The 24,319-nt window shown below is 59.8% G+C and overlaps 2 protein-coding genes across 6 annotated transcripts; one reads left to right on the top strand and one right to left on the bottom strand.

The window, feature by feature from the left end:
* Positions 1 to 5,650: 5,650 nt before the first annotated feature.
* Positions 5,651 to 17,974, bottom strand: TACC3 (transforming acidic coiled-coil containing protein 3). The gene is made up of 16 exons (XM_059167163.1): positions 17,856 to 17,974; positions 15,975 to 16,137; positions 15,678 to 15,820; positions 13,450 to 14,376; positions 12,659 to 12,734; positions 12,312 to 12,444; positions 10,181 to 10,233; positions 9,757 to 9,860; positions 9,348 to 9,435; positions 9,030 to 9,134; positions 8,396 to 8,472; positions 8,265 to 8,308; positions 7,558 to 7,718; positions 6,433 to 6,539; positions 6,215 to 6,335; positions 5,651 to 5,904 (listed from the first exon to the last, which is right to left on the bottom strand). Exons 2-16 carry the CDS (start codon positions 16,134 to 16,136, stop codon positions 5,839 to 5,841), a joined length of 2,367 nt encoding a protein of 788 aa, XP_059023146.1. The 5' UTR covers position 16,137; positions 17,856 to 17,974; the 3' UTR covers positions 5,651 to 5,838.
* Positions 17,975 to 18,087: 113 nt separating this feature from the next.
* TMEM129 (transmembrane protein 129, E3 ubiquitin ligase) lies at positions 18,088 to 23,651 on the top strand. 5 transcript variants are annotated; one of them, XM_059167174.1, is made up of 4 exons: positions 18,096 to 18,776; positions 20,701 to 21,175; positions 21,838 to 21,997; positions 22,111 to 23,651. In XM_059167174.1, the coding sequence occupies exons 1-4, from the start codon at positions 18,572 to 18,574 to the stop codon at positions 22,357 to 22,359; spliced, it is 1,089 nt and encodes a 362-aa protein (XP_059023157.1). In that variant the 5' UTR covers positions 18,096 to 18,571; the 3' UTR covers positions 22,360 to 23,651. The 5 variants fall into 5 exon arrangements, with proteins under 5 accessions (XP_059023165.1, XP_059023175.1, XP_059023186.1 ...); XM_059167182.1 differs by lacking the exon at positions 22,111 to 23,651 and having other exon boundaries at positions 18,088 to 18,776; positions 21,744 to 21,992; XM_059167192.1 differs by lacking the exon at positions 22,111 to 23,651 and having other exon boundaries at positions 18,090 to 18,776; positions 21,764 to 21,901.
* The last annotated feature ends 668 nt before the right edge of the window (positions 23,652 to 24,319 follow it).

Below are 24,319 nucleotides of genomic sequence, written 5' to 3' on the forward strand. Positions count from 1 at the left end.
GGGCCTGGTGCAGAGTGACACCCCCCAGGCCCAGCCCAGCTGAGGAGGGTTGGGCCTGCACCCTGGTGGGCGGCTACCTTCCAAGTTTGGAGGACCCCAAGGGTTGCTGGCCCATGACCTCTGCAGCCCAGAGAGGATGAGGGAGGGCCCTGCCTGGGGTCCCAAGAGCCAGCCCAGCCCAATCTTCAGCTGTCCCACCCACCTGTCCACTGGTGAGCAGCAGGGGATGGGGGTCACCTGCATGGTGTGGGAATCTGAGGTCTTGGCAGGACACGGGGGTCAGCCCACGCTGGTCCCCCTCCCATGCTCCCTGCTGCTCTGGGTTGCTGGAGCTCCTGCCTGGCTGGTGTGGAGGTAGTGAGGCCCCTGCCCAGGAAGCTCCATGGAAGTGGCTCAGTATCTGTGGTGTGTGGGGGGTGGGGCAGAAGAGGCCGTGAAGCAGCCTTGGGATTTTCCTGGCTAGAGGGGGTGCTTGGGAGCCCCCCAGGGGCACTTCTGCCTCTCAGGCCCCTGCTCTCTGCCCCCTTACCCACAGTGCTGCCACCTTCCTCCCACCCTGTTCTTGCTTATTCCTGCACTCTCTGCCCCTCACCCCGCCAGAAGGTGGACTCCATCAGGGCCGGGGCTGGACCCCGAAGGCTGGGCATGGTGCTTGGAACTGAGAAAGCCCTTTGTTCATGTTTGTGTGTGCGGACGACGTGTAGGGCTCCAGAGCTCTGTGCCCTGGTCTGGATCCCCCTCTGCTTCCTGTAACTTAGGGTGTGAGGTCCCACACCCTAAGGGCGTTGTTGGGGTTGTTAGGGGTCCACCCGCAGCTGCCAGCCCTCCCCCATCCTCAGCATCAACTTCTGGTCAGCCCTGCCGTCAGGGCTTATAGCCATGGGCCCCCAAGAGGGCCATGTGTAGCTTCAGCAACTAGCTCTGAGCCAGGGCAAGGGGCAGGCAGGCTCTGGGCAGTCCTGAGGTTGGGGGACACCCCAGGCAGAAGCGCTAGGGCCCGTCAGGCTCCCCTGCATGCCATGGGGCCGGGACACAGCCTGTGTGGGACACCCGTGGTTCAGGCCCAGGCCCGGGCCTTGGCAGCTCTCCAGGCCCCACCCGCTAACCGCCCTGCCAGCCTGGCACGCCAGGGGAAGACCGCCCTCTGGTGGGACCCCTTGGGCTGGCTTTAACACCAGCTCTCCCCCACCTAGCTTCCAAAGCCATTCCACAGGGCCCAGGGATGCTGCCTGTGCAGCCAGTCCTGCTGGAGACGGCCCCCAAGGTGGGCCCAGTCCCATCCCATGAGTGGACGGACACTATGCCTTTGGAAACCCACGGGTAGACCGCAGGTCTAGGCCGGAATCGCACAGGCCACTCACCCCTTTGCTGCCCAGCAGAACCCCCTCCTCCTCAGAAGCTGAGTGTCACAGGTTACCTGGTCAAGAGAAGCGTGTTCCCTCCCCCACAGCCCTGCCCACCCCATCTTTGCCCCTGCAGAGTAGACACCTGGGTCAGAGGATGCCAGCCCATCCTCTGATGGCGTGTGTCTGTAGGGGGTATGGGGGGACACCTGGGAGGGGGAAACAGGCCAGGGCTCCGAGGTTAGAGGTCCCCGCCTCTGGGAACCTGGCCCCCAGTGGGCTGGGTACAGCCCCTCACTCTGTCCCTCTGTTCCCACCTGTTGTCTGCAGGAGGTATGGTCCCCTCACCTCAAGCCCTGTTCCAGAGCAGGAGGTGCTGGGGGAGCGCTCACTCCCTCACCTCACTCTGCCCTCGTGAGGTCTGTCTACAGACACCTGTGAGCCGGACAGCCTGGAGCCCAGGGCCAGGTGGGGGCTGGGCGTGTTTCTCTGAGTCCGGCCTACTACTAAAAGACTGAGGAGGGGGCCAAGAGCCCAGCACACCCTGGGGCCTGGCTGGTGGTGCCAGGGGGCAGGGGACCTTTGCCTCGGCCCCTGGAGCCCCGCTGGACAAGGACGGGGCCAGGGAGGGAAGGGCCAAGTCCCCGCCACAAGCCTCTGCTGGCAGGCCCATTTCAGGCTCATCCAGACCCTCAGTGGTTGGTGATGGGCCCCCCAGCTGCTCTGGGCCCAGGTGTGCCTCCTAAGTACCCCCACTGTGGCTGGGCCTGCTCTGCAGTTTGTGGGGGCCTAGGTTGGTACCTGGGGGTCTGCAGGGCAGAGGGTACGTGCAGGGGGCAGGACTGGTGCCCCTGATGGCTGGACAGGGACGACAGGGAGATAACCCCTTGATGCCCCAGGGTAGGGGTCTGGGAGACCCAGCGTGGAGGCCCCGGCCCCTGGGACCGGTCGCAGCTCAGCTGCCGGCCGCTGAGGCCAGCCCAATGGCACCCCCTGCAGGCCGCTGGGCACAATGGCTCTCTCGCAACCTTAACAGGGGTGGGTGGAAAGGGTGAGGGCAGCCCAGGGCTCCTGGAGTCTGGGGTCCTGGGAAGGGAGGCCTCTAGGAACCAGGGCCAGGGTGCGTGGGGCTGTCCCCCACGTGCAGCCCTACAGGCAGGTTCTCCACCTCAGGGACACGCCCCACACCCCAGCAGGGCCCCCAAGGCAGCCTCCGCTGAGTCAGGACTCCCTTCTCTGGCCTCAGGCAGCCCTGCTGGCCCTGGGGAGAGCCGTCTACTCTCCAGCGTGTGGTGGCTTGCTGACCTCCACCCTGCCAGGACCTCTCTGAGAGGCCGCAGGCGACAGGGGCCTGGGTGTGCACACCCCGATCCTACGGGCCCAGGCAGCATCTACACTATCTGGCTTTCTCAGAGTGCAGAGCGGCACAGTGGGGAGGGGGTCAGCCCAAGAAAGGACCTTCTGAGCACCCGCTTGGCCACGTGGAAATCCTCCTTCCCACTGAGGGGCCAAGGAGAGTTTGGGGTTTAGCCTGGGCTGGGGGTAGCTGGGAGTGGAGGCAGCACCTGACTCCAGAGGGAGGCCATGGCTGAAGAGAGCTACAGTGGCCTGCCAGTGTGGAGGTAGGGGGGACATCGAGGAAGGCCGGTCCCCCTGCACCCCCATTCTGCTCCTCCCCCATGGGCCCTCTCAGTGCGGTGTGGATGGCCACAGCTCTAGGGAGGACAGGTGGGGCGGGGGGCGGGCCTCCTGCCCGGCAGTCCTGGTCACGGTGAGGGTCGCAGTCCTTGAGCTGCCCTCACAAGATCCTGCGGGCCTGCCTTCGGCGACAGGTCATTAGGTCTCTTGGTTCTGGAGGCTGAAGTTGAGCTGCGGTGGCAGCCCGCAGACCTTCTCACAGTGGCCTCACTTGGAGGCAAGGTCTCTCCCCTCTACTCCCCACCCTCATGACCACCCTTACCTCACCCCTCACCTGAGGTCCCTCCTCCTGATGACATCTCACTGGGGGTAAAAGAGGGAGTCTCTGCAGACTTGGGGGGCCCTCCTCTCCTGTGCTCTAAGAAGGTAGGGGCAGCCATGGATCTGGGAGGCAGCCACGGGGTGCCCCATCCACGAGGCCTCAGTGGGCATGCTGCCAGCCTGTGGACACTACTTCCCTCCTGCTCAGCACTGGGGATCCGAGGCAGCGTCCCAGGCCAGCCCCCGGGTCCTCATGCCCCCATCCTGGCAGGAGGCCCCAGGATACTGCTGGTGTCCCAAGCAGGGAAGGCAAGGGTGTGGAAGTTCAGTCCTGCGGCTGTGTGCCTGGCTTGGCCATGTTTACCCGGGGAAGCCCAGTGCCAGGCCTACCCAGCCTTGCCGCCCTGAGTTAGCTCGGGCTCCAGTATAAACACCCATTCAGCTGCACAAGGCCCCTTTGTCCCGAAGAGAGGCTCCTGGCCCAGGATGCTGACCAGCGGCCCGTGTCCTCAGCACGGCCGGCTGCCCCCAGTGGCCTTCTCTGGGCAGACTCCTGGCCAGGCTCCGAGAGGCTCCGTGGGGGACAGGGCCTTGGTGGCCAGCAGGCCAGTTGAGCCTGGTGAGGAGCTAGCTACAACAGAGCCTTCGGGGCAGCCCTGACCCTACGAGGAGGAGTGGGAGCCCTGCGGCTGCACGGCCCCTTGCCCCGCGGCTGGAAGGGCCTGTACGTGGGTGAGGCCCCAGATGAGCTGCAGTCCTGAGCCCCAGGTGCCGCGGAGCCTGGAGCAGCGGCAGGAACTCTAGCCCAGGACAGCCAGGCATGCTCTTGAGGACATGCCTTCCAGGCCCAAGTGCCCCAGCCTGAACCTTGAGCTGCGGAGCCAGATTGGGGGGTGGCGGCAAGCTGCTTGGAGGCATCACAGGCTCTGAGGGGAGGAAGCTGCTGGCCGGTGTGGCGGGTCAGGCCTGCCTGCCAGGGGCAGCGACGGGTGGCCTCTGCGTGGAAGGGACACTTCTGTGTGAGCATTGTTTCTAGGGTCCCTGGGTAGAGCTAGTGAGGGTGGTTCCCAGATGCCAGGGCCCCCAGACACACCAGGTTTGGGACTGTGTGGGGGGAAAGCCGTTAGAAGTGGCTTTAGAGCAGAGAGCTGGTGGCTGGACAGTGGTATCCTGGGGGCCCGCCCCAGGGCCTGGGCTCCAGCTCAAGGGCCCAGAGCAGATCCTTGAGCCCAGGAACACCCTGGTGGCCATCTAGAGAAGAGGCCCTATGGGAGGTCCTCAGGGTTGAGAGACATCGTGGGACAGGAGACAGGAGAGTGGTGCGGGCAGCAGGGGGGCTCCCCAGTTCCTGCTCCCAGCACTGGGCACTTTCCTTCAGACACTCTGAGAGCAAACATATCCTCCACCTGTGGGGTCCTGGGTGCCCTGGTGGCTGGCCCCACAGTCCCCTCCCACTCTACACTGAATTGTGGCTTTGGGCCAGCAGCGCCCCCTGGTGGTGGCTGGGAGGGCCCGCTGCCCACCCTGAGGTCCTTCTTGGGGAGGCCAGCTGACAGCAGGAGTCCCAGTGTGGGGTGGTGGCACTGGGGAACTCAGAGGCCTCCTACCTGGGCAGGCCTTGGCTTGGGTCTCTGTGCCAGGTCCCCTGCTCCCTTTTGCTAGCTGTTCCTCCTCAGACCTTGGTGCCAGCTACTCCTAACCCCTGTCCAGGTACTATTTCCCTCACCTGTGCCTTTTGCCTGCTCCTTGAGGAGGTTCTGCCTGGTTCGGAAACCACCTGTCCCAGAGGTTCACCTTCACCCAGCCATGCCCTTAGTCCCATCCCCAGTGCCATGCCATATCCTCTGGATATGGTCCTGACAGCCACCGAGGGGTCACCAACTCAGACATCCACCTTGACACCTGGCTCAGGAGATGCTGGGCCTTTGTGCCGAGTCACAAATGCCCACTGTGGTTGGCAGGATCTATAGCCCAATGGTCAGTAGAGGCATCCAAGTCCACTTCTGGGAACTCCATCTCAGACTCGGCCCAGGAGGCGTGGGGTCCAGCTGGGGAACCCCGCCTTCCAGATCGTGTCAGGCTCACCCTGGCATCAAGCTGGGCGCCCAAAATGATTGCAGTTGTTCATTCACCACGACCACAAAGGACCTGAGAGCAATGGATGCGGGAACCACAGCCCCGTCGAGGGCCAACCACCCCAGGCCAGTGGCAGCACGGCCGTGCAAAGGCAGGGCTGGTGCCCCTTGGGCAACCACGAGGGGCACGGGCCAACAGCTGCAGTGGCCAGGTCAGCCTCTGGCCCAAGCCAGAAACCCACACCGGAGTCAAAATGAGAGCACCTTCAACACTTGAACCAAAGGCAATCTTTATTTACTCTTCTTTTTAAAGCAGTCTAGTTTAAAAACGAGAGATCAAGAGAGAAGAACAGGAAAACTTCCATAGACAGACAGGCATGCGCGCGTGCGCGCGCGCGCGCGCGCGCACACACACACACACACACACACACACACACACAGACAGATGGGGCGGGGGTGTGTCAGATCTTCTCCATCTTGGAGATGAGGTCATCACAGATCCGGGTCAGTTCCTCATTTTCCTTAGTCTGGAGGAGAAAAATAAAATCCTCATTTGTTTTTCTGAAGATTTTATTTTGAATCCTCCCTACATCTCACGTGGGGCTTGAACTCACAACCCCAAGTTGTTCAAAGAGTTGCATGCTCTTCTGACTGTGTCAGCTGGGGCGCAGAATCCCTGGGTCTGGAGCAATTCTCAGAAGCGGCAGCCCTGGAGTGGGCCATGGGCTGCCTACAAGTTATTGGCTGAAGCCCCTGCCCCAGGGTGGATCCCCAAGCCGGTCCCGAGCAGGCAGGGCTCCTCCCCTCCCCCCAGCACCAGGGGTCCCATGTGCCCACCTTTTGCTCCACTGTCTTCTCCAGTGAGTGGATGCGCATCTGCTCCTTCCTCAGGCTGGCCTGGAAGGCCAAGGACTCTGCTTGGGCCTTGCTGCGCACCTGGGCAATCTCCTCGCTAGCCCTGGGGATGCCAAAGAGGGGGCTGATCTGTCAAGGCCAGGGGGGTCCCTGACCCGAGGGTTGCTAGGTCTTGCCCCGCCCACTCCCACCAAACTCACAGTTGGAGCTTCTCCTCCGCATGGGCCTTCAGGGCCTGGTACCGCTGGCCCTCCTTTTCTATCCTTGCAATGTAACCCTCCACACACTTCTTCAGCGACTCTTCATTCTTTAGAGAACATGCAGATGTAAACTGTGCGGTATGTCCTCTGTTGGAGCCCCCCAGGCCTCGCTTTTTGGACAGGTGTGGACGGCCCACCATCAAGGGTTTCTGGGGGTGTTAAGCAGCAGCTCCGACAAGGAGGGCCACGGGGACATAGCTGGACACCTACCTGCCCCCCCCCCCCCCATGCCAGATGTGAGAACGGACCCCTGGCCCCTCACAGCTTCTGGCAGGTACTGCCGACCACAGGAGGGCATATCTGGACATGGGGCTGGGGCCATCCACCTCAGGGCTGTGTGGCCCCAGCTTTGCAGCTGAGTCTGGGTCTGGTTTCAGACCATGACAAAGCCAATAGTTGAGGGGCAGGGAGAAGGCTGGAGATTGAGGCCCCGATGCAGCACCCCCACCACCCCTGGGCCTTCCAGGGCCCCCTGAGCCCTCTTCCTTCATGGCAACAGGCCCCACCTTTGAGTTTTGCCCCTGTGCTTTCTTCTTTCACACATCAGGTGACACCTTCTAGGCCCCCTGCCCCCACCCCTAACATAGGCCTGTCTCAGCAGCTGTGCGTGTGGTCACCACATGCCATGCGTGCAGGTCTCGATGCTCTCTGGAAGGGGACCAGCTCCTTCAGGTGACTCCTCTTGCACAGGAAGAAAGGGTCGGCCATGGGGGAGCCCTGCCCAGCTGTGTGCCCAGAATGCCGGGCAGCCCGTAGGCCTCATGCAGTGGGGCCACGGAGGTCCAAGGGGCCCAGGCCCTCCTCCAGGGCATCCTAGGCACCCAGAGCCTGCCGGGGCTCTGTCTCCAGCCCAGGCCCCATGGCCCCTCTGCTCAAGTCCCTGGACAAATAGTAACCTCCGCCAACACTGGGTCCACTGGCAAGGGAAGGGCACAGCCAGGGGCTGCCCGGGTGGTCTGCCTGGCGAGTGAGCAGCTTCTGCCCTCAGCAAGGTGAGGTCATGGGGCAGGCTGGCCCCAGGTACTTGTGTGGGAGACAGGCACAGGCCCACCTGGTACCACCTACCTTGCGGTAACCCTCAATCACCTCCTTCTGTTTCTCAAACCGTTTGAAGAGGTCAGAGAAAGACTTTTCCATGGAGCTCAGGTCTGTAGTCAGCTGCTCTTTTTCCTTTAGGATCTTCTGGATCTCTGCTTTTGCAAGTTCCTTCTGCTTCTGAGCCTCCTCTTGAGCAAAGAGAAACAAGCACCAGGGTGAGAGCAGCCCCCACATGCTGGTACCACAGGTGAGGGCCTGGGATGTGGGACACATGCGGCAGGGGAGGGGTGGGCAGCCGGCTGTGGTCCCGCTGAGGGCCAGGCGAAAGACACCCCCTCCAATGTGATCTTCCAGAGCAGAGCCTAGGGGGCCCACAAGCCAGCCCTGGAGGGGTGGGTGGACAGGAACCTAGGGCCCCAAGGGATACCGGGCCAGGTCCCCAAGCCAGGAGCCTCCGGGAGCTTGAGGCTTTGCCCAGGGTGAGGACTGGTACTCACTCCAAGCCCCACCTGACACGTCCAGAGCCTGACACCCTGGGATCCCCTGGGGACGTGGGGGGCACACCATGGCTACAGTGACCATGGAAGGGACTCCAGATGCCCACCTGGGGCCTGGCCAGCTTTGGGGCCAGCAAGTACCAGTCCCCCAGCACCACCCAGCTCTGACCACCAGACGTTCCCTCACTGGCCTTGGTGGCTCCACCACAGTTGAGACCTGGGGCTGCCAGCACTCACCCATCGCCTGGTACACGATTCCCTCAAAGCCATCCATGATCTTCCTGTGGGGAGAATGGAGGTGCCCATGGCCGCCTGTGCCTCCCGCAGCAGATGCACCCAAGCCGCCCGGTGAGCACTGCAAGCCTTACCCCATCTCCAGGTTCCTGGCGCGCAGCGTCTCACACTGGCTCCTCAGCAGCACGTTCTCCTCGCGTGTGGTCTCCACCTGCACACGGCACATAGCACGTAGCTGCTGGGCACCCCTCACACCCAGGGTCCAGGGGACAACGTGTCAGAGTCGGGGTAGTGGCTGTGAGGAGCCCCAGTCAGCCCAAGGACCTTGTGGCTCCCAGGTGGTGGCAGGGCCAGCCAGTGTCCAGGGAGAGAACTGCCTGTCGGACACGAAGGGGTCCCATCAGCCCCCAGGAATTGTGTCTGTGTGCGGGTGGAGAGGGGGGACACCTCCTGCCATGGACAAGGCTGGGAGAGCAGCTGCAGAGGGGGAGGGGCCCAACCACGGGAGCTCCTGGCCAGCTCTGGGCAGGACAGGGGGCCACAGGCACTGAGGCTGGGAAAGGACTTAGCAGCTAGCAGATGTGGCCAGCCTGTGCCTGTGGGGGATGCCTGAGCCCTTCTGTATGTAAGCAGCTACTCTGGGAGATGCTGGGGGAAGACACTGGGGTGCGAAACCAGTGAGCGGACATCTTTGGAGGAGAGCTGGTGCTCAGGGCTATGTACTGCAGCACCTGATGGGAACCCAGCCGCCCTACACCCTGGTCTCACCGCTGCGTCCAGGTCCTTCTGGCTGTACTGCAACACGTCCACGATGGAGCCCATGGACAGCGGTGGCCCCCCAGGCCCAAAGACACAGGGAGGGGGATCCAGCATCTGTGGGGGGACGACAAGCTGGGCCATATGTTCTTTTGGGAGCCACCCCCACCTCTACCCTACTGTCGGGAGGACAGGTCCTCAGAGGCCATGGGCTCCCAGGGCAGTAGGGATTCCCCCACCCCATGCCAAGGAGGGGTGCTGCACCCACTCGTGTCATCAGGCCCGTAACCAGAGTCTTCTCTCTGCATCACAAGGGGGAAGAGCACTTACGGGAGCATCTGGGGGTCCCAGGAAGTCAAGTTCCACGAGCTTCGCCTCTGGCAAGTTTCCTGAGGAAGGCACGGCCACATCCTGTGCACTGAGACCCCAGAATAGAAGGTAAATGTGCCCATTTCCCCCAAAGGCCAGAGAACAGCCTCTGTTACATCCCTTCAACTCCACTTCGAGTCTCCGCCCCTGTGGCATGAGCTATCACCCAGCCACAGGGGTCCACTCATGAAGACAGGCAAGTGTGGGATTGGACCCACAATCCCTTCTCCAGTACCCGAGGGGTCCAGAGAGCCCTGAAGTCTACCTTTCCAAGGCAGAGTCATGAATGTCCCCATTTAGTCTAGAAATCTTGGGTAGATGCCTGCCCATCTGCCCGCCCTAAGCCCCAGGGGATAGAGGGGAGGTATACCTGCTGGTCTCTGGAGCCATAGGCCCTGGTCTCTGAGGGCTGTCCTTTAGGAGCGGGTCAAACTTGAGGTACAAAGACTGTTTTCTCAGGGCTGACTCCTTAAACTGGAGGAATGGGCGAGTATGCAGGTTCACCAGCCTCCCTCATGGAGGATGGCCCCAAGGCAGACCCCAGCATGCAGCAGCGTGTGCTCAAGCTCCCCTCTCCATGAGAGCTCCAGACAGGCACCACGAGGCCCCGGGTGCAGCTTGGGAGGGGGTCCCGGGGAGCTGCTGATGCCTATCACGGAGCAGACACCATTGGCATGTGTGAGCCAGCCCATCGTGATTTTGGAGGTGGGTCAGTGGCTCAGGGTTGTTCTAGAAAGCACCCTCTTTGCAGAGGTATACTCTGGAAAAGGCTGTCATGACGGTGCGGTACTCACCGAGGAACCCCCAAACTGCTCCAGATAATCCACCTCAGCTCCAGAGCCTAGAACTGAGGAGGGGGGAGGCATTAGTGCTGCTGTCACCCACCACACGGGCACCGTGAATAGCAGTCCCCTGCTTCTAGCCCTGTGGCCCTCAGGCGGGGCTGCCCAGAGCTGTGATTTGCTCCCTCCACCCCTCTCCCCTGGGGGCCACCAATCCTGGCTCACACTAAGGACCCCTGGGGCCAAGACACCTGGTGGGATTGTCCCGTGTGTTGCCGGGAGCCAAGCAGCATCTCTTCAGGTACGACAACCAAAACTGTTCTAAGGGACCCAAGTGCCAGGGCTAAGAGCTATTATTTAAAACTACTCTAGGGGTTCCTGGGTGGCTCAGTTGGTTAAGTTACTGCCTTCAGCTCATGTCATGGTCCTGGAGTCCCGGGAACGAATCCTGCATCGGGCACTCAGCTCTGCAGGGAATCTGCTTCTCCCTCTGACCTTCTTCCCTCTTGTGCTCTCACTCTCACTCTCTCAAATAAATAAAATCTTAAAAAAAAAAAAAAAAAAAAAAAAAAAAAAAAAAAAGTAAAACTTCCCCTAAAACCATTTTTGAATTCTGGACAATGGAACTTTCACTTAAAAAAACCTGAGGATGGCCCCCATCATACACAAAAATTTACTCAAAATGAATAAAAATCCCAAATATAAGAGCTACAACGGTAATGTTTTTAGAAAATGTAAGGGCAGACCCTTGCAGTATCACATCTGGCATGGATTCCTTAGATTTCATACTAAAAGCACAAAGAGCAAAAGAAAAAGAGGGAAACAAGACTTCGGGGTTAACATCTGTGTTTCAAAGGACGCCACTGGGAGACAGAAAGCCCATAGAACAGGAAACGATTCCTTCCATGTCACCTATATGGTAAAAAAATCCTTACCTAGGATAGATAGGAAATCATTACAACTCAATAATAAAAAGCCAATCTGAGGGGCACCTGGGTGGCTCAGTTAAAGCGTCTGCCTTCGGCTCAGGTCATGATCCCAGGGTTCTGGGATTAAGCCCCGCAACAGGCTCCCTGCTCAGTGGGGAGCCTGCTTCTCCCTCTTCCACTTCCTCTGCTTGTATTCCTTTCTCGATGTGTCTCTATCAAATAAATAAAATCTTAAAAAAAAAAAAATGCCAATTTGAATCCAACAGCAGGGCAAAGTACACAAGCAGACATTCCAAGAAGGTGTGAAAGGCACATGAAGACTCTTATCAGCAGGGGGATGCAGATCAGATCCTCGGAGGGGGCGCTCCCCATGGCTGGAGGCTGGAACTGAAGTCCCAGAGGCCCCCAGGGGGCTGCCGAGGCCAAGGAGAGTTGGGGACCTTAAACACAGCTGCTGCTTTGGAAAGTTAAGCTGGTGTCTCCTCAGTGTCACCCAGAGCTACCACATGACCCGGAGTTCCCCTCCAGGGTTCGTGCCCAAGACCAACAGACACTCACGTCCAACACATGCATGCGAAAGTTTGCGGCAGTCTCACTGAGCAGACAACCCAGACGACCCTCAACTGGTGAACAGAAATGCTAGTTGTGGTCCCTCCGCACGGCGGCACACCCTTTGGCTGGGACAGGAAACAAGCAGTGACACAGAGGACCCTTGAACACCTGATGCTCAGGGAGAGAAACCAGACCCAAGAACTCCCTTGGGACTCAGGGGTCCCTGGGATCGTCCGGTCACGGACCAACCCTGCACTCCGGTCTCCTCTCTACCTGTAAGTTAAGCCTCATCAAGACCCCTGCCTTCTCTCTCGTGAGATAAGTCCATCCTAGATTCTCATCTCAAGAGTCCAGACCCGCCCTCCACCCCCATGGAAGGGCAGTTCTCTGTGTGGACTTGCCATTCCAACAGGATTTCTCCACCAACAATGCGCCCGCCGCCTGTGTGTGTGCACAGAGCCTCTTTCCGGATCTGATTTCCAGTCCTGAAATCCCTTACGGCAGGGGTATGTCCTGGAAGGATCCAGAGCATCTGTACACATCGCTTCAAGTCAGGGAATAGCTGCCTGTAGGGTGATCTCTGGAAAAATGTCCCTGAACTTGGGCATTTCTGGAACAGCAACCGCCGGCAGGAACAGACAAGTGACCTGGGGACAACGTACCCTCAGTGGGGTCTCGGAACTGCTCCTCAGCCAGCTCTGCGGTGGGCTCCAGGTCCTGTGGAGTGGGGGGTGCTGGCTCACCGCCCAGGCCACCCCTGGAGGTTGGTGCACCTGCAGGGTCCGCAGCTCCCTCCTGGAAGAAGGGCAGCTTGGTCTGGGCATCTCATGAGGCCCAAGGTCCTGTGCGCAGCTGTACCTCCCCCAGTCTCGTCAGGATGGGAGCGGGGTGGGGTGGGGTGGGGTGGGGATTTTGGTGCCACGCCGTGTCCCACCTGGTCTCTCCCCACCGCCCTCTGCCCAAGTGCACGGAGGATGACGGATGGCCTGGGCTGAGCTCATGTCCCTACCTTGCCTGCTGCACCTGGGGTCCTGGCTGCGGTCTGCACCCCAGGCGTGTCATCCGAGGAGAATGAAGGCACCTGCCTGAAGAGATGGTGTCAATAGGGGATGTGCCCCGGGATTGAGCTGCCTCCCACCCTGTGAACCCTCACCTTGAAGGCCAAGGGCTATGCAGAAGTTCCCAGCAGAGCCATCCCCACCCACCTCAACTGCCCAAGAAGCATGGGCTTCCCAGGGGGACCCGGCTCATAGAGCAAATCCCAAGGGTTTACTTGTCTGATTTCACCAGGAAGCTGGCAAATGTGCCAGAGTAAGGGTCCCAGGGGGCCGGGCCGGTGCGAGGAGATGGCCTACAGGACTGTCAGGGCGCACTCCTGGCTGGGGGGAAGCCGGCATGCATCCCACCAGAATGCTGCCTGGATGAGTGCTGGGGGGCCAGGCCCTGGCTAAGTGCTGGGAGAGCACAGTGGGAGAGCCCGAGGCACGGGGGCAAGCACGGGGAGCTGCTCCGCCGGCCCTGGACTGGCAGACAAGATCCCCTCAAGCTCCAGGGTGCTTCCAGATCATGCTCTTAGAAAGCATAAGCTGCCGTGGAGGGGACAGAACCAGGCACTACTGTGTGTTCTCCCGCACAATCTCTCAGGAGTCCCCTGCAGTGGAGGAGCGCACCCTCTGTGGTCTCGGGATCCAGGCCGGGCAGCTGCCTCCCACAGCCCATGTGTGACCAAGCCCCTTCTCTGGCCTGGGTCCTCCAGCACGCACACTGCTGGGCACTATCCCCCCACCACCAAGTACTCACAGGCTCGGAGAGGAGGGCCCCGTGGCCTCGGGACTAGCAGACACCTCCTTGGCCACAGGCCCGGCTGGCCTGCTCTGTGGGCATTCTGAGGGCTGGGCCTCTCCTCCTTCAAATGGGTTAAAGATTGGGTCATCCAGATTGTTCCAGTCCAGGCTGGAAGACCTCCGGGGCAGGGGAAGGGGCCCCTCACTGGCCTCCTCAGGGGCCTTTTCTTGCCGTGGTTCTGACATCCTAGGGGAAGGTTTAGGGCTAGGTCTCGTCCCCAATTCCCTCAGTGCAGGCAATGTTTTGCTGGTAGTATTGTCAGATAAATCAAATTCTAGCTCTATGGGCCTGCCATTCCACGAGGTGGCTCTCTGGCCATCAGCTTCTTTCTTCTGAGGACTTGGGGCTGTGGCCCCTCCAGCCTTCAGATGGCTGGACAGTGTGGCATCTCCAGGACCTGAGGGCTCTTCAGGGCCGGCCGGGGCCTCACCAGGCAGGTCTACAGGGGACCCTTCTCCACCTGCTCCTGCAGGGTAAGTCATAGGGGACAAAGCAGCCACCCAGTTTGGGCTTTCTCTGGTGGCTTCGGGAGGGTCTTCTGTTTGGTCTGGGGTAGCCATCTGGGAAGGGTCTTCTGTGATTTCCAAGGTGGAGGGAATACTCTTTTCTGAGAAATAAGAATGGACGCTTTCCTCCAAGGCTTGCTCGGGGCTCACAGTCATTTGTCCTAGAGAAGCCACTTGATTTTCAAGACGTTTTGGCATCTGGGGAGAGCTTGAGGGATCCAGACTGGCCAGGTGAGCTGAGGTGGGCCCACTGGAATGCTGCCAATCTTCAGGGGTTGCTCTCACATCTGCTGGAGCGGGGATGGCATTGGCCATCATTGGTTTGTGGAGAATTCCATTGGTCATTTTGGTGTCCACTTCCTTGGTGAACTGTTGGCTTTTTAGAAACAAGCTTAGTTAACACTAAAGAATCTGTTAATTTTTAAATTAGAACTTAATCCATGAGAAGACATTAGCTAAAAACAGTAAAAAAAGAACATTCAGTTAATTCTCTTCTTAGGATTAACTTTCACAAGTATAACCTCATAAATCAAAGCTCGTGGACCAACGAGAGCACGCAGGTTTCTGGGAGACCCGAAACGGGAGAAGTCACAGTCAAGGTTTTCTCTGCTTGCCTATCTCCCCCTTTCATTTGGTGACCACCAGCTACACAGATTTTCACTGAAGAGAAAGAGAAGATCGAGAGCTCTTGACAACATCCAAGGCTGACTCGCAAACAAAAAGGAGAACCCAGTGGGTATAAAAAGAAAGAAACCTATCCACATAGCACTGGAGATGTGCGCAGACATTCCATGAAATGAGACAAACCAAAGCCAGGCTGGTGTGCTGGTAAAGGCACAGTAAAGGAGCACGACATAAAACTTTTCTTTCTTTCTTTTTTTTTTTAAAAGATTTTATTTATTTATTTGACAGACAAATCACAAGTAGGCAGAGAGGCAGGCAGAGAGAGATGAGGAAGCAGGCTCCTCGCTGAGCAGAGAGCCCAATGCGGAGCTCGATCCCAGGACCCTGGAATCATGACCCAAGCCGAAGGCAGAGAGTTTAACCCACTGAGTCACCCAGGCACCCCACACAACATAAAACCTAAACTTATTTGGGGCACCTGGGTGGCTCAGTTAGTTGGGCGTCTGACTTGGTTTTGGCGCAGGTCATGATCTTAGGGTCATGAGATCAAGATTCTTGCTCTTTCTCTCTGCCCCTCCCTATTTGTGCTCTCTCTTTACAAATAAACCAAAAAAAGCTTAAACAAAAAAACCTTGAACTTCTACAAATTTCATCATCCACTTTTCTTTTCTTTTAAAATTTTATTTATTTATTTGACAGACCGAGATCACAAGTAGGCAGAGAGGCAGGCAGAGAGAAAGAGGAGGAAGCAGGCTCCATGCCAAGCAGAGAGCCCGATGTGGGGCTCGATCCCAGGACCCCGGGATCACGACTTGAGCCGAAGGCAGAGGCTTTAACCCACTGAGCCACCCAGGTGCCCCCATCATCCACTTTTCTACTAACAAGTGGCTTCTAGTGTGAGCCACTTATCATGCTGGGCAATGCCCTGCACAAGTTCACAGCAGAAACCACGAGGAACTTGACCAGATGCAACTAACGACAAAGTTGAATTTTCCTGCACTGTCTGCTGGAAAGATTAGGAATTGCAGTACATTAAGCAGCATCAACACTTACTTCTCTTTCTGGGTCTGGTTTTGAGGAGAATTTTCTAAGCCAACAGTATCCTCCAGAGCAAAAGGAGCCTCGAGCTTGCTGCTCATGCTAGGACTCAATATCCGGTGTGTCTGTGGGTCCCGCAGAGGAGTCTGGAAAGTCACCTATTGGGGGAGGAGGAGATCTGTTCAAGAATTCCAGTTTTCACCCACTATTGTGGCAGTGCCCTGCCCTCTTCCACAAGTCCCCAGGTAAGCAAGTCCCAGAGGGACCTAATGCATGACACACAGTATATTTACACAGGCGAAATGTGCTTACTTTCATAGCTTTGAGTACGCTCTTGGGTGGCACATTTTCTTTCTGTGACAGACGAAGAACAGATAGTCTTCCGGTAAGTTCCGGCGGTGAAAACAGGAACTCACAGTTCTCTGCACTTTTGTCACCAGTGACGTTTTCATCATTGTAGATCTGCAGACTCATTCTGGGAAAGCAGACAATTGGCGTCAGCATGAGGGCTGTATAGGCAGGGCAAGGAGTTGGCCCGGCAGGGCAGATGTCCCCATCCTGCACTGGTGGGTCCCATCTCAGCATGTCCTCTGCCAGGCAGTCCTTGTTTTAGGGCAGCTGCCGCCACCCAGGACAAAGAGCCGCAAAGGCCTTCAGCCCACAGAACAAGGAAGGGGAATCGGGTCCTCAAAACAATTTGAACTTAGCGAGGAAAGGTCAGGAGACCTGGGTGTGGGCCTGTTAGAAAGCCTGGGTCTCCCCTCAGGCCTCTACTGCAGGCGCTGAGGCCACAGCAACAGCTGAGCTGGCTGCCATGTTAGCTGAGAGCAAGAAAGCAGGCTTGCTCTTTCGTCACAGGCTGGGAGATGGGGGGCACACTGTGGCACCATGAGGGTCCAGGCCCAGAAGAGAGCGGGGCAAGGTGGAGACCAATAAAATGGAGAATTACTTTGGTGGGGACTGGAGGAATTTCAACACTGAGGCTTGGAGTCTAGAAATATACACCAGCGACCTCCACAGAGGCCCAGAAGTCCTCACTCCCCCTTCCCAAGGTCCTCCTGACAGTCACTAGCATGACATTCCCAACCCAGTAGTCGCTAGAGGGCCTGTCCATGGGAATGTCTCAGGTATTTGCTGGTGGCGGGGGTGCTGGAGGCTGCAGCTTGAAGAGCAAGGCTGGGCTTGGCAGGGGCAGAGGGAGCAAAGCTGTCCTGAAAAGAGGGGAGTCAAAGTTACAAGATGCCCTGGAAGGTATGGGGGTGGGGCCCTGTGTGTGAGCCCAGGAAAGGGCAGGAGGGAAGTGGGGGGTCAGAGGTTCCTGCGTCCAGACGGGGTGGTGTGAGCAGCCCCAGCTTGGCCAGCAGGCCCACATCTGGGAGTGGGATGGCTGTGGGATACTCCAGGGAGGGGGCCTAGAGGACACTTTCCGACAGTGCCTCGCCTGAGGAAGGTGGGAGAACGGCCGGGGCATCCTCTGTCAGGCCTAGCTTTCACTGACAAAGAGGAGAAGGCTCCCAGCAGAGCCGGCCAGGCCAGACCTCCCATTGAACCGAGGTCCAGGTCCGTGGGCGGAACCCAGAGGAGCTGCGCGCAGCAGCTGGGAACAATCAGCAGGAACGGGAGGGCGGGTGCTGTTGTCGGCGAGGGCTCACAGATGGGAGCTCGCAGGTGGGGCGTGGATAAAGCAGCACGAAGGTGCCCCCAGAGGTGGGAGGGGCGGAGGATCGGGTCCAAGAGGGGAGGGCGTTGAGCCGGGGGCGCAGAGGATAGGAAGTGTACACTCGCAAGGCGCGGATACAGGTAGGGTTCGAGGCTGGAAGAGGTCAAAAGGTGACGGCGAGGGGAGGCCGACTTAGGAGACCGAGGGGGAACCGTAAGGCAGGAAACCCTCAGGCGTCTCCGCCCAAGGGCTGCAGACGGAAACCAGCGGACCCGCGGGGTGCCGGGGACTCTGGCAGGAGGGCGCCCCTGGGAGGGCGGCAGCAAACACCGGCGGGGTGGGTCCCAGGGGGCGGGGGTGCCGAGCGGACGGCGCACCCCGAAAGCGCGGGAGGAGCCGCGGACGGAGGAGGGCCCGTTGGGGGTGGGCGCCGCCCAGCTGCCGCGGGCGTCAGGGTACGGGGACCGGAGGCTGGGGGGGACGAGGTGGGGATTGAATCCCGAGCCGGGGACTCCGCCGCCGCCATCGCCTACCTGCTGGCGGCCACACGAAACCGAGGGAGCGGGAGGCGCGGAATCCGGGAGCCCGTTCGCCCGCCACGGATTCAAATACCGACGGTTGGCGCACGCGGCCAATCAGCTCGCGACGGGGGCGGGACGCACGCCGCGCCGCGGCCACGCCTCCCGGACGCCGGCAGTCCGCTTCCGGGGGAGGGGCGTGTTGGGCGTGGCGGCGCCGGAAGGCGTCGGGAACCCGGCTCGCTGCGCCTGCGGAGGGGCGGCGCCGCTGGCGGGCTGAGGGTGGCTGGGGGAGGCCGGGGTGAGATCTGCCGCGGACGCGACAGGGCTGCGCGGAAGGGCCAGGGCCTAAGAGCCATTGGCCCGGGTCTCGGCTTCCCCAGTTGTGAAATGGGACCGGCTGCAGCTCCGCCCCAAAGCGGATTGTGAGATGGAGCCGAACTCTCACGAGGACCGTCGCGGTCCCAACGCTTCTGGCTGAGCCAGACGCGGCAACTCCGTTTCCCAGGGTGCCCCGCGTAGATGTGACGTCTCCCAGCGCTCCTCACGCCAGCCTGCAGACGGGACCCCATCTCCCAGAATGCCCCGCGGGCGGCGACACAGTCTCCCAGAGCGCCCCGCGCCGGTGGCGCTCGCCTGCTGCGGCCAACCGGCTCGGAGTTCTCGGGGCTGTTTCCAGTCGCGGGCTGCGGGGCTCTCCCTGACGGCTTCCTGGGGGCCGCGGCAGCGCGATGGACAGCCCGGAGGTCACCTTCACGCTGGCCTACCTGGTGTTCGCCGTGTGTTTCGTGTTCACGCCCACCGAGTTCCACTCGGCCGGGCTCACGGTGCAGAACCTGCTGTCGGGCTGGCTGGGCAGCGAGGACGCCGCCTTTGTATCCTACCACCTGCGCCGCACCTCCGCCACGCTGCTGTGCCACTCGCTGCTGCCGCTCGGTGAGCAGGCCGGACCCTCCCCAGAGGGTCCTCGGGGCGGGGCACCGGCCTGTGTCCTCCTTGGTGGGCGGAAGTGGCCCCTCGGGCTGCGGCCGAGTTCCGGGACCCCAGAGGTCGGGGAGAGTCGGGGGAAGGCGAGCGGGTCCCGGGTCGCTCGGAGCAGAGGAGAGACGCTGATCCTGAGAACCGCGGCCGTGAACTAACAGCCCGTGCGCTCTGAGTTGGGCTTCTCGGGTCCCGACTCCCGAGAGCGGAGAGGAAGGTGCTCGCTGGCGGCAGGTGGCTGTTTGCAGGTGGTGGAAATGAAGGCTTAGAATATTGAGGGGCGGGCAAAGGGGATGATGCTTCGCCCAGCTGGGGCAGGTCCGGAGTCATTTTGTGGAGGCAGTTCCCAGGAGAGGGACATGAGTTAACTGATCGTAACAGGAAGGTGGAGAGACCTGGGAGAGCAGGTGGTCTTTTCCCAGGCTTTGGAAGGTGGGTGTGGGAAAGGAGGCAGAGATGGGTAACCCCATAGGGGCGTCACAGGTGCAGAGGATGGCGGGGCGTGTTTGTGTGGCTGGCGCAGGATGCTCACAGGTGGTACAGGGGTTGACCCTGGGCGGAGACTCAGGTGCTCTCTGGCCTCTGAGAGACTGGTTTGTCAGCTGGTTGGACAGGGGACTGGCTGGAAGGCGCGGTACTAGATATGTGTATGTGGTTCTCTGGAGCATACAGAGCAGAAGCAGGTCTGGAAGGGCAGGTAGCTGCTGGGGGCCGTGTCTATGGCTCCGTGGGCACAGGAGTTTCCAGCTGTCAGCAGGGCGCAGCAGCCTGGGCCAGGTGTGGAGAGCCTCCTGGAGGGGACTGGGTTGAGGCCAGACATGAGCAGGAGGGCTGCCTGCCCACGCCAAGGACACAGGCCTTGGTGGCAGTCTGGTGGTCTCCTTTGCCACTGGTTCTGTCTGCCTGCTGTTGGGGTAACTGTGTGGCTTTCTCAACCTGAGGCCCCAGCAGCTCTGTGAGGCAGGGATGAGGAAAGTGTGGCTCGGAACCTGGGCCCCCAAGAGGATCGTGGGTTGGGTTTCTGTCTTGGGAACTAAGGGTTCCCACAGCTTTCTGAAGTCCCTTTAGCCACACCCTTTCTGTAAGCCTGTGTGTGGCAGGGCTGTCCGCAGGCTGCACCAGGACTGAGAAGCTGGAGCTTAGGGAGCTCAGTGACTCATGCAGGTGGGAAGAATTTAGCCTTGTGGCCAGTCTCAGGGTCTTTTTTTTCCTTTTGACCTTGTTTTGTAAAAGCTTTGAAACTTTGTATGCATGTTTTCTACTGCTGCAGGATAAATTACCTTAAATGAAGTAACTTGATAGACAGCAAATGTTTACTATTATTTTGTGCTCTTAAAAGTGCTCTGGCGGGTACCCATTATCTACTTCGTTATCTACTTCAGTCAGAATATGCAAATCGGCCCAGAACTAACCAGCAGGGGCCTGGGAGCTGTGGTGTTCCCCCGTTGTTTTCTGCTTTCTGTTTGGAGCACAAATCTGAGTTCTTGGGAAGGGCCACACACTGATTTGCCTTCTCAGTGGGGTTGGGGTTGAGAGGCCAAGATCCCGCCCCTGGGAGGCCAATGTGCAGCTTGGCTTTGGGTGACACCAGATCTTTGTGTTTGTTTTTGCGTTTTTCAGGCTTTCCTATTTCTGTAATCATGTATTACTCTTGTATGGCTAAAGTAGTACATTAGAAATGTCTTTTTCTCCTTTATTATATTACTGTCGTGGGCAAGGGTTGAGCTGGGCCAGTGTGGAGGCAGGTAAGGTGCACCTGCCCTGGGGTACCATGGCCTAGCTCTGAGAGCTGACCAAGACGGCCTTTGGTAGGCACTTTGGAGGGATAACAATGGCCTGGCAGCCCCAATTCCTGCTGAGGCCCTTCTTATCCTTGTAGGTTACTACGTGGGCATGTGCTTTGCGGCCTCAGAAAAGCAGCTCTACTCCCTCGGCCAGGCCCCAGAGGCCTGGCGGCTCTTCTTCCTGCTGTCAGTGACCTTGCCCACCATCGCCAGCACCCTAATCTACTACTGGTCCTGTGATCAGTGGGCCCGCCACCCGCTGGCCCGCACCTTGGCCCTCTATGCCCTCCCACAGTCAGGCTGGAGGGCCGTGGCCTCCTCAGTCAACACGGAATTCCGGCGGATCGATAAGTTTGCCACGGGGGCACCAGGGGCACGTGTGATTGTGACAGACACGTGGGTGATGAAGGTGACCACATACCGTGTGCACGTGGCTCAGCAGCAGGATGTGCACCTGACCGTGACAGAGTCCCAGCAGCATGAGCTCTCCCCAGACTCGAACCTGCCTGTGCAGCTCCTTACCATCCACGTGGCCAGTGCCAGCCCTGGCGTGCAGGCCTTCGACATCCGGTAGGTGTGTGTGTGGCCAGGGCAAGAGTAAGGCTGGGGCATGTCAGAGGCAGCCAGCCACCAGGTTCTAGTCTTGGGCTCCTCTGGGAGGCAATGATGCATTGGAGCAGGCTCCTCTGTCCACCCCACCAGTGGAACTCTCCCTCAAGGCCTGTTGTCCCCTCATGCCCCTGTAGGTACCCCCTGCTGCTGCTCTTTCCATGACAGCTCTTTTCAGGGGAGCACGTTAGGCATGTTTGGGGGGATGGTACAGGACTGAGGCTTGATGGCTGCTTTGGCTCTGGGGCCCAACCAATGTCTTCCCACCCCATTCAAACTTTGGACAGTGCATTGTTCCTCTCCTGTGACCCTCTTTGTGCCTGAACTTGTTGAGAGCCAGGCATTCTGTGTCCCACCTGCAATCCACCCACTTTTTTTGCCCCTCTCTGCATCCCTTGGGGGCAGGGAGTTGGTGCTGATTCTGTGGGCTCTGGTCTCAGGGTTATCTTTACTGGCTGGTCTACTTCAGGTGACTGGGCTGTGCCTGGGCTCCCATGTTGTGTGTGGTTGTGGGTGTCTGTCACTGTAGAGGCACCTTGGCATCCCCAGCAGGAATGATGGCCCTGCCCTGCAGAGGGGCCTTGGTTCAGTGGCCCCAGCCCAGCAGACCTCACCTTGTGCAGGCTGAACTCCACGGAGTATGGTGAGCTGTGTGAGAAGCTCCGCGCACCCATCCGCAGTGCGGCCAACGTGGTCATCCATCAGAGCCTGGGCGACCTGTTCCTGGAGACGTTTGCTTCTCTGGTGGAGGTCAACCCAGCCTACTCAGTCCCCAGCAGCCAGGTGAGGGCTGGGTGGGGGCAGGTGGGTTCCCACAGGCCAAGCCCCCTGGGTAGAATGGAGGGGCACAGGGCTATCTGGCCAGGCTCCCTATGACACCCTTGGCCCACCCGCAGGAGCTGGAGGCATGCATTGGCTGCATGCAGACACGTGCCAGTGTGAAGCTGGTGAAGACCTGCCAAGAGACAGCTGAAGGCGAGTGCCAGCAGTGCTACTGTCGCCCCATGTGGTGTCTCACCTGCATGGGCAAGTGGTTCGCCAGCCGCCAGGACCCACAGCGCCCTGACACCTGGCTCGCCAGCCGTGTGCCCTGCCCCACCTGCCGTGCACGCTTCTGCATCCTGGATGTGTGTGCTGTGCGCTGAGCCTGCTGGCCGGAGCAAAAAGTGGCCTTGGTGGCCCCGGCGAGCCCTGCTAAGGACCCCACAGTTACCATGAGGAGCAGCCAGGGCTCCAGGCCCTCACTTGTGTTGTCAGCCAGGGGCTCTTTCCCCAGCATGATGAAGGACAGCAGTTTTTGTTTAAAAAGGAAGTTTTCTTCTGTAGCAGTGGCAGTGGGATGGGACTTCAGTGCCTCCGCTTCCTTTCTTCTTGTTTCTCCAGGTGGGGGCAGGTGCTGGACTCGGAATATGGTATGGTGTGGGGCCTGTTTCCAGAGCATTCTGAGGCTGCCTGAACTGTCTTCTGGAGACCAGGGTTCTGCCCGCAGGGCCCTACCCTGAACCACTTGCCTTAATTTTATGTAGCATACCTGCCTTTCAGTTACATACCAAACCCAGGTTCATCCAAACTGGTTGCAGTTTGTCCTCCAGACTCCTGTCTCCAAGCTGGCTGGTGGCCCTGTGTGCCCTCTGCATCCCTCCAGGCTTCTCAGCGTCTGGGGAGAGTCCGGCGGTGCAGAGAGACTGGGGTGCCACTCCAGGGTGAGAGCACTACCTGGGACTTCCTGGGTGGGGTGGCCGCTACCTGCCATCTGCCCCAGGGAGATCCCGGACTTCCTTTTAGAGGCTGGCTTCTCTCAATTCCTGTTCTAAAGCTGCATGCTTGTGGAGGTTGCTTGTCTCCTGGAGGTCATGCACCTTCATGCCTACTGCCGCCCCATGAGTCCAGAGGAAGGCCAAGCCTGACTCCCAGCCAGACGGGATACTGAGCCGAAGACAACAGCGCTGTCCTTACAGACAAGCTTGTTGGGACACAGCACAGGGCTGGCCACAGCTCTGTAAGGCCACCTGGATCAGAAAGTGCCCTGCCTCTTCCCAACTCCTGGTGGCACACCTAGGAGGGCAGGAGCAGCCAGGCCATCAGGCCCAGCTCTGACTGATGTGGTTGCTGGAGGGAGCCCTCGTGTTTGTAGCCCTAAGCCTCCTAAACCTGGCTGTTTGAAGCGGGGGTGATGGACCAAGCCGGCTTGCCTTGGCTAAGGCCACACTGAAGCCCAGGGATTTGGGAGCGGAGGTGGCTTAGCCTCGTGGGTCGCCGGGGTACCCGGCCAACTGAGGCTATAAGAGGGGACGATGAGCCTAGTGTCAGCCGAGGGTTTCAGATGCTGTCGAAGGACTGGGTCGGGTTATTTTTATTACAAAATAAAGTTACTTAGTTTTATAAATTTACTGTTAGCTGAGCAATACAGTATTTAATAAAGCGTTAGTCCGATGTACATACTGGAATATTGTGCTGATACTCGAACTGGTAACCCGCGAAGCCGACTGGGAAGTGGCAGTGCTTTGCCCATTTCTGTCTAAAATGAGGCGGGAGGCGGGCGCTGTAGGAGCCGCAGCCTCCGTTTTCCAGCTGCCCCTTCCCGGGGCTCCAGCCGGGCTGGGCCAGGGGTTCCGCAGAAGGGGTGGCGGCCCTCATGGCGCTTGGGTCAGAGGGGCGTGGAGGATTCGCGAAGCGTAGCCACGAGCCACGGGCCAGGGGCGGGAGGGCGGCGGTAGTGAGCACCCCGCAGCGGGGAGAACCGGCGAAGGCTGGCGGCCCAGACTGCGGCCTCCCCTTCCGGGTTCCCGATTCCCGCCTGCCCAGAGGCCGCCCCCGTGGGGTCGACCAATCAGAGGCCGCCTTGCCGGGCCAGCCAATCAGAGGCGCGTCTTCTCCCGGGTCCTGGCCACTCCGAGCGCCTGGGCCGTGCGCGCGTCCGAATCTCCCGCCAAAAGCCCCCCTCGCCCCGCCCCGCCCGCTGCGCGGAGGCTTGGTAGCCCAGGCCGTCCCAAGCTGGGACGTGGGGCAGCGTTTTCTCGGGCCTGTCCCCGTCTGGCCGCACGGCGTCGGTCCGTCGCCTCCCGGAAGGCGGCGTCAGGGTTGCGGTCCCGCGTTCCCTCGCCC

This window comes from Mustela lutreola, chromosome 1 (genome assembly GCF_030435805.1).
Source record: "Mustela lutreola isolate mMusLut2 chromosome 1, mMusLut2.pri, whole genome shotgun sequence".
Taxonomy (NCBI): Eukaryota; Metazoa; Chordata; class Mammalia; order Carnivora; family Mustelidae; genus Mustela; species Mustela lutreola.

What these genes read in the sequence shown, in the direction of transcription:
- TACC3 (XM_059167163.1), bottom strand. Translation starts at nt 16,136, where the DNA reads ATGAGTCTGCAGATCTACAATGATGAAAACGTCACTGGTGACAAAAGT. An exon ending in GCGTACTCAAAGCTATGAAA is followed by an intron (nt 15,821 to 15,974) that starts GTAAGCACATTT and finishes CTCCCCCAATAG; the next exon opens with GTGACTTTCCAGACTCCTCT. An exon ending in AATCGTGTACCAGGCGATGG is followed by an intron (nt 7,719 to 8,264) that starts GTGAGTGCTGGC and finishes TCTTTGCTCAAG; the next exon opens with AGGAGGCTCAGAAGCAGAAG.
- TMEM129 (XM_059167174.1), top strand. Translation starts at nt 18,572, where the DNA reads ATGGACAGCCCGGAGGTCACCTTCACGCTGGCCTACCTGGTGTTCGCC. An exon ending in CCACTCGCTGCTGCCGCTCG is followed by an intron (nt 18,777 to 20,700) that starts GTGAGCAGGCCG and finishes TTATCCTTGTAG; the next exon opens with GTTACTACGTGGGCATGTGC. An exon ending in ACTCAGTCCCCAGCAGCCAG is followed by an intron (nt 21,998 to 22,110) that starts GTGAGGGCTGGG and finishes GCCCACCCGCAG; the next exon opens with GAGCTGGAGGCATGCATTGG.